This window comes from Quercus lobata, chromosome 11, assembly GCF_001633185.2.
Source record: "Quercus lobata isolate SW786 chromosome 11, ValleyOak3.0 Primary Assembly, whole genome shotgun sequence".
Classification (NCBI taxonomy): Eukaryota; Viridiplantae; Streptophyta; class Magnoliopsida; order Fagales; family Fagaceae; genus Quercus; species Quercus lobata.
In genome coordinates, this window is record NC_044914.1 from 5,684,955 (window position 1) to 5,693,630 (window position 8,676).

Consider the following 8,676-nt stretch of genomic DNA (forward strand, 5'->3'; position numbering starts at 1 on the left):
AATAATAATAAAAAAGTTTGGCTTACTTCTAGTAATTTTTTAAATGGAATCTCCTTTTATTTTAATGAAAAACTACTACATCATCCACTAACTAAATAAAATGTGGAGATTAAAACTTACTACCACTTGCTATATTGTGTATTTAAAACAAAAAGAAATCTCCAATTAAAAAAGTACTAGAAGTAAGCCAAAATATATATATATATATATATAAAGGAATTTAATTTTGTTGGACCGTCAACTATGCCATTCAATCTTAAAACCAATTAGTGATGAGGAAGACACATTCAAATGTTTTATGGCATTCAACATTACGCCTTGCAGGCTTGTTTTTAGAGTGGTTGTAGGAAGTAGAATTGTGGTCCCCCCCACAATCCCTCCTCACAATGACACTCCCATGACTATAACCCATGACCTTGGCTCTGATACTATTTATGAGACCATGAGCTGTGCCATTCCATCTCAAAACCAATTGGTGATAAGGAAGACTCACTCAAATCTTTTATGGCATTTAACATCACATCTCGCATGCCTATTTTTAGAGCAGTTATAGGGAGTCGAATTATAGTCCCCCAACAAATTTGTTAGAAGAACTTAGGGCATGGTAACAATAAGTCGGAAATTTATGACATTTTATAATTTATAGTAACTTAAGTTATTTAAGCAAAACCAGGTGTAACCCCAAACACCCAATAGCACTAGGGTGTTCAATGGCAATGTATCAAGCACTCAATAAGGTATTTAGGTATTAAATGCACTCAGTATTAAGCTTATGGTATAGTGGTAATCCCTAAGTAGCCTGGTACTCAACCACGGCCAGTTCAAAGTTCAAACCCTAGACAATTGCCTAGGGTCTCTAAATGGAAAAATGCCTCACAATCTTGATCCAAAAGTATAATGCTATATAATATTATACTTACATAGCAAAATAAAATAAAAATATATTTTGTACCCATTTACTTGTATTTTGAAAATGGTATTTATGTGAATATGTCAAGCTAAAATTGAAGAAACCCATATACATTATTTCTCTCTATCTCAATTAAAAAGTCTTTCATTGCTTATCAAAACAAATTATTTGTGAGTTCCAGTTAGCTCAATTGGTAAAGTCTCCAATGGTTATATAAAATATCTGGAATTCAATCCCCACCTACACCAAAAACTGATTGGTGTCATAGTCTGATGATAAAAAATTATCATTAGGAGCGGACACCATAAATTGAAACTCTCTCAAAACAAATTATTTCCATCTTCCCATCGGAAGTCTTCTCTATTATGACCATTAAATCACATATACTTTCTCTTTTATCTAAAAGAATTTATTGATAACCAATCATCATCAAACAACTCATTTGTTCTCGTACTTTTATATTGTTCTCTTGAGTCATATTTACTATAAATTATTATTAGTTTTTTATATTATGCATTATAAATGATTGATGCGACTAATTATATTATAAATTTTATATTAAGTGAATCTATAGTCTTTGCCTATAAAGGTTGGGATTATTTAATGATTCTATTGTTGAATGAAATTACAATAGCGTATTTGATAAAGCAAATTCTATAGTTACACGCTTTAAATGTATTTTAATTTGATACTGATGATGGTTTAGATTTATTTTTAGGAACTAAAATTTTAAAAGAAGTCTTACAAGTTGAAAAAGAAAAATTCAATTGACAAAAAATTATATAAAAGACTAGAATTTTCATTTTTGTTCAAGCATTGTATCACTTTAATATTCTATTGACAACACCGGTTAAAGTTGCTTCTTTCAAAAGAAGTTTTTCAAATTAAAATTAATAAAACCATATCTAAATCAATTATGTAAAAAGAAATATTAATAAATTTGTCATATTATCATGGCTAAGGATTGGGTTCAAAGCTCTTGTGCACTGGACCCATTGGAATGTTAACAAGTGACAACATCTCAAAGATTCAATCTGCAGGAGCACTAAACTTAAGCCAATTCCTATTAGGGCAAAGATTGGGCCTAGTACTCCTCTACACTGGACCTGTTGGAATGTTGACACGTGTCAGCATCTCAATGGGTCCAATGCACAGGAGCACTGGACTCAAGTCGGTTTCTATTTGAAGTGAGATATTTTTGCATAAACATCTCATTGAAATGCCGACATGTATCACCAACTTGTGAGAACAGGTGTCTTATAACTATTTTATTTGACATACAGCCACCACTCATTGTCAATTACATAAGAGAGTTGTAGAAAAGTGTGATTCTAGAATTATTGATGCTTGTGTCTACCTTATGGGTGGCAGACTGTAATTGGTTGGCTTTCACATGGACCAATCATTTTTTATTCACTACTTATAGTCAAAGATAGTTGTATGAGCCGGTATGTGAAAGTACATAATTCTAATTCCTAAAATTATTAATTTCTGTGTTTACATTATAAGTGACAGATTGTGATTAATTGGTTTTCACATAAATCCAAAACTTTTTATTCACCACTTACAGTCGGTAACATAAGAGAGTCGTGAGGACAGGTATAAGAAAGGGTATGGTTCAAGAGTTAATGATCCCTGCATATACCTTGTGAGTAATGTCATGAAGTTGGCAACTGCCAAACTTGGTAAATAGATTGGGACTTTCTGGTTTTTTGATAAATAGATTGGGGACTTTCAAGTGGCCCACTTCACATGGGCCATTTGTATTTCCTGTCCTCTGTTCTTTATTATCATGTCAGGCAGCGTGACATGTTAATCTTTACTCTTTACAGGAAAAAATCAACTATCTCCATTAATGCTATGCTGTCTTTCAGTAGACACATTCAAAGCAAAGTAATGGCACTAATGCGTATTTGCTTTGGACCAGCAGCAAATAATAACATGAACTTGAAGGTCCCAAAGACCAAAACCATTATTAAGCCACTTGCCTAACTCTTTTCTTTTTTGGAAGGGACACATGCCTAACAGTTATGGGCTTGACAAGAGCATTTGTCATAAAAATTATAATCTAAGGAGACAACATTTCTCATAATTCTTTTATAATTGCTTACCCGCAGTTTATTGCGATTAATGTATAATAAATATAGCTTATCAGTGGGCCAATCAAATGTGAAACCAAACCTTACTCAAATCACATTTCATCAGCTTATCAAATTGTGAAAATAAAATAAAATAAAAAAATTATGTCCTTAACATTAATCTTATGAAAATTTACAATATTTTTTTTAAAAATATTTTACTATTTACATCAAACATTGACACATTTCATATGTGCGTGGGGGGAGGGGGGGGGGGATGTGTATTGATATAGTTTATGTATTAGATTTATTAAGTTAAAAATTATATTATATTAAGTTATAATAACATAACAAAATTAATAATATAGTTTTTTATTACTTTACTTGAAGCAAACCCAAGAATTAAATAAATACATATTTAACATATAATTAAATACTTAATTCATTTGCTAATTATTTAGTTTTCAACTATTGGAAAATGCTAAGCAAATAAAATTTTGTAATTGTGTAAAAACATATGTTTAAAATGTTAAAGAACATCTTTTTTTCTTTATTTTTTGGTTAAAATATAATCGTGAGTATTTGTTATTCCCCTTCCCATAGAGGTAATCATAGGCAGCAATGCTACCAAGTTGCAGTAGGCAAACGGCCATGCAGGTAAACGGACTTGCAGCATGCTTATCCTTGTATTTAAAGTATGGAAAATTCTTACTTTTGGTCTTATCAATGTAAATCTTGCATGTAGACTAAACAAATATGCACAATGTTATAAATATTTACAAAAGTGTACAATATACGTATATTTTACGTAACGTAAACTTATAATTTAATTACCCTAAGTATTTGTAAGCCTGCTTTTCAAAAAAAAAAGTATTTGTAAGCCAAGAATTTCACAATACTGACGGGTGATAGGAGACAGGAGTATATACCATTACCATTAGTTTAAAAGAGAGAACATGAATAATATCACAAAATGTTTTACAAATTAAAATACAACTTCAAGAAAATGAAGAGACCAATAAAAGTATTTGTCTCTCTGGGTTCTGACCTAATCCAAATTATACACAACAACACTTTTTGTATCACAAATTATTTCATAGGATCGAGTCCCAATTCCCTCTATATGTTTTATGTCATAACATAAAGAATTATATGAATAAAATGGAAGATAAATAATTAAACAGCAATGAAGAAACTACTATTGCTATGGAAGCAACCTCTAATAGAAAATTACACTGCTTCGAGAGAGTTTAAAAAAAAAAAAAAAAAAAGGTGCACACAATACAATAGAACCAATCGTGCTTGGTCTGCTATCCGGGTTGTTGGGCTTGCAGCAAAAAGAATAATACTCTGGGTTTTTTTTTTTTTTTTTTTTTTCTTCTTGGTTGATGATGAAAGAAAATGAAAATAGAAAGCGATAGTTGGATTGAAGATTCTAATAATAAGGAATTACAGGGGGAGGAGGTGATGCATATGATACTCCTCTAATAGGTGGAAGTGGCGTGTTATCCGGTGGAGGTGATGATGGTGTTTGGTGAGGAGGTGGGTGTGGTTTTGAAGGGTGAGGACTTGGCACTGAATGGGTTGGTGGTGGTGGTGCTGACACTGGAGTGGGACAACCGCCGGTTGGAGGTGGTGGGGGATTATGCCATATTGGCTCATTTGGTGGAGGTAGAGGGGTTCCATATTGATGCAATGGTGGTGGTGGAGTGTAAGGTTGATGACTTGGTGGTGGTGGTGGCGGCGGTGATGTGTAATGGTAGTGATGACTTGGTGATGGTGGCGGTGGCGGTGGCGGTGGTGGTGGAGTTTGACCATAGCCATGACTTGGTGGTGGTGGTGGTGGAGTTTGACCGTAGCCATGGCTTGGTGGTGGTGGTGGAGGTGAAGTTTGACCGTAGTAATGACTTGGTGGTGGCGGTGGTGGTGAAGTGTGACCGTAGTAATGACTTGGTGGTGGAGCTTCAGCTGAATGCTGGGGAGGTGGAGGTGGAGGCGAATGTTTAGGCCCATATGCAACTGGTGGTGGTGGTGGTGGTGAGACAGGTTGATAGGTAGGTGGTTTGACACCAATAGCTGGTGGTTGTGCAGGCACAGTTGGTGGAGGTGACGGTGGTGTCAAAGGTGGATAGGTTGGAGGTAAGACAGGAACAGTTGGTGGGTATGATGGTACATTTGATGAATGTGGTGGTGGTGGTGGGAGGTATGTCCTTGGTGATTCCCTATGAGTAGGAGGTGGTGGTGAAGGTGGTGAGTGGTATGGCTTTTTGGGAGGAGATGGTGTTGGTGAAATGTGTGATGGTGGAGGTGGAGGGTGTGATCTAAAGGTAGGTGAAGACTCTGATGTTGGTGGTGGAGGTGTATGACTAGGACTAACACCTGGCCTTGGTGAATGGCCTCCACCACCGCCGCCGCCACTGCTGCCACTGCATTTGAGCTTTCTACAATCAACAGGGTGAGCAGGTTCTGAAGAACATTCTCGTGAAGAACGTTGATCAATCTTGCCAGGAATGCAATTCTTTTTACCATTGGCTATACCTCTTCCTGATATAGCAGCACAAGCTGGAGCTTCTCCAGTGAAATAATTGAAAGAATAGGTGAAGTTTTGCAACTTCGGCAACTCGCACACACTCTTTGGTATAACACCAGTGAAGCTGTTGTGAGCTACATCAAGTTGCTCCAAGCTCTTCATGTTTCCAATACTTGAAGGCAATGAGCCTTGTAAATGATTGAAGCTCACATCAAACACAGTAAGCTTCCTAAGAAGCCCAATCTCTGGAGGCAAACACCCAGTGAGATTGTCATTCAAGAGAATAATCTCATTGAGTGTTTTTCCCATCTTTCCAATGCTGCCTGGTATACACCCACCAAGGTTGTTGTTGGCAAAGACCAACACTGAAACTGGTGAGTTACCAAGATTCTCTGGGATGCCAAATCTGAACCTGTTGTCATTGATAAAGATAGCATCAAGATCTTTGTCAAAGAGTTGGGAAGGGACAGAACCTTCAAACTCATTGAAACGAAGGTCCAGGTATTTGAGTGTTGGCAAAGACAAGACAACATTTGGAAACTTTCCCACAAAGCGATTGTTACTGATGTCAAGCTCATAGAGGAGTTTCAAGCGGTTGAAAGTCTTGGGTACAACCCCACAAAAACGATTTGAGTTGAGGTGAAAGAGAGCTAGATCTGTGAGGAGGCCAAGCTCAGGAGGCAGATAGCCAGCAATGTCAGCATGGTTGAGGTCAATGCCAGCTACAACTCTGTGTGAATCATTGGTGGGAGATGGAGCACAATACACACCTTTGTAGGAACAAACTTTTGGGCCTACCCAGTTGGCTGTGAAGTTTAATGGGTCTGAATAGATGGCTGATTTCCAAGCTTGGAGAGCAATGTAGGCTTGACGGAGACTTGGATTCTCAAACCTTAGGTTTGGATCTACAGCTACAGCCAAGCCTTGTTCATCATCTTCATCTGTAGCTGAACAGATCTGGCAAAGAAAGGTTGAAGCAAGTAAGAAAAGAAGCAAGAAGAAGCTCAAGGAGCTAGGATGAGACATTGGTGTTGGTGGTGTGGCACAACTGGCAGAAAATCACATGGAGAAAAGCCTTTGTGTCATGAGAGATATGCTAAGAGAGTTTGTTTGGATAGTGTGCCCTGCCCTCCCCACCTTCCCAAGCTTTTCTTTATATAAAAAGGTCAATTGGCCTTTTTCTATTGCCTTTTTTTCCTTTACTAGTGTAGAGTTCTTAACTTCACCTTGGTGTATATTACAGTTGTTTGTTGGTCTTTGCAATATGAACAATTTTATTCTTATAAACACAAATAAAAAAAAAAATGAAGGAAATGTAATGTCAATAGGATATGATTTAGGAGGCAAAACAATTGATCCCTGTCGTGGATGCATGAGAAAATGAATCATGACATGCTGGCACGTCTTAGAGATTTTTGAAACAGATGAAATTAGGTGGGAGACTTGGACAATTCAATACCAAAGTGAAAAAGTGAAGGCATAGGCATATTGTAGATGAATGGACTTGTCTTTTGACTTTGGGTACATGTCTTTATCACACTGCAGAGTAATTCAATACACAATTTTTGTGATATAATTTTTACTACATTTCTAATATAATAGACTATAAATAATATTAGTACCACAAAATAATTCAAAACTTTAACACCAACTCAGCCTATAAACCCACATAAATTTACTATTTTATCTTCATCACCCACATCTTACCACAAAATAAAATTACCTAACATTTCTCGCAAAATATTTTGGTCCTGTATATTCTGCACGATGCCAGACAGCATTCAACTCGGACAGCAAAAGTTCAGCTGGCTTCATCTACAACAATCGCTTTTCACTTTTGGTAAGCTAATAGGTTCTCTTCACAAAAAGCCAAGACAAATTTTTTTTTGAAGTAACGCGTAGATCATGCATAATTGGTCACGGGTTTTTTTTTTTTTTTTCCTTTTTTTAAAATTTTATTTTACTCATTTATTTTTCATGCATACTTTTTAAAATTTTCAATATTTTAGCTATAATTAATAATTATACTTTCATGAGTTTAAGTACATAAGAGATAGATATTAAAAATAAAAAGATATGCCGACAAAGTAAATTTAACAAGGTATATAAAATATTAGAACCTTAGTATGACTCTTCTCTACATGGGGAGAACGTCCTCCCATCTACTTGTTATAAGGGTGAATATATATATATATATCACATTAAAATTTTGGTCAAATTATAAATTACATTGTTTTAAGTGCGGTAAGTTTTTATTTTGATCCATATAGTTTCGATTTTTTTCATTTCAATCCTTTTAACTTAAATTTATTTCTAATTTTGGTCCTTCCATTTACTCTTCTCAAGTGGGCTGCCGTTAGATCTTACAAAGCAATGTAGTTTGTTTTTATTTTTTTCAATTTTAAATGAAATTTACTTCAAGTAATTCCTATATATATAACTTATTTTAGAAAAAAAAATTATAGCAAAAATGAAACCCATCAAGAACCAATCAAGCAACCAAAATTTGTGAACCACCACAGAGCCCACCATAGATAGCTATGGATATGAAACCCAATCAATCAAGTTCATCTAATCGATGCCCACCGAGTCCAATCAGAAAACCCCCATCTTTGCCATTACAATCCTTCAATAAGCTATAAACCTTATTGGTTAAAACAACTTTGATCCAATATACTATAAATTTGAGATATGACACAACTTGGTACGTGATGGTGTTGGTGATTCTATATCACTATCATCACACTGGTAAGGCAAGTTGTACCATATGAAGTTGTGTGTGTATATTAAAAAATGATGAAACTCGAGAAACTTAATTAAAAAAAATTGAAACAACAAAAAAGAAAATGAATACGATAAATTTAGAGGATGCAATTTATAGTTTAGTCTAAAAAAAATTATGAGATTGTATCTCATATGGTTTAAGAGATAATATATTTCAAAACTTGACAAAGGGGGAAATTTTTTTGAATGGAAGTAATAGGTTTCCTTATGCAAAATGTCCTTTACATCAAACCATGTAGCTAGTGGATTATAACTTTACCAAAGAAAGTTTATTACTCATGCTCCATAGACACTATTTACAAGCAAAAACAAAGTTCAACAATGTACTTCTTAAATCAATGTCCACAATTTTAATATCTTTTTTTTTATTTTAA

The 8,676-nt window shown here is 34.9% G+C and overlaps 1 protein-coding gene across 1 annotated transcript; it reads right to left on the minus strand.

Annotated features, from left to right (window-relative positions):
• Positions 1-4,164: 4,164 nt before the first annotated feature.
• On the minus strand, positions 4,165-6,891 carry LOC115969386 (leucine-rich repeat extensin-like protein 2). The gene has a single exon (XM_031089018.1). The coding sequence runs from the start codon at positions 6,542-6,544 to the stop codon at positions 4,424-4,426; it is 2,121 nt and encodes a 706-aa protein (XP_030944878.1). The 5' UTR covers positions 6,545-6,891; the 3' UTR covers positions 4,165-4,423.
• Positions 6,892-8,676: the final 1,785 nt, after the last annotated feature.

Excerpts from the sequence above, each read along its gene's own strand:
- LOC115969386 (XM_031089018.1), bottom strand. The coding sequence starts at position 6,544 with ATGTCTCATCCTAGCTCCTTGAGCTTCTTCTTGCTTCTTTTCTTACTT.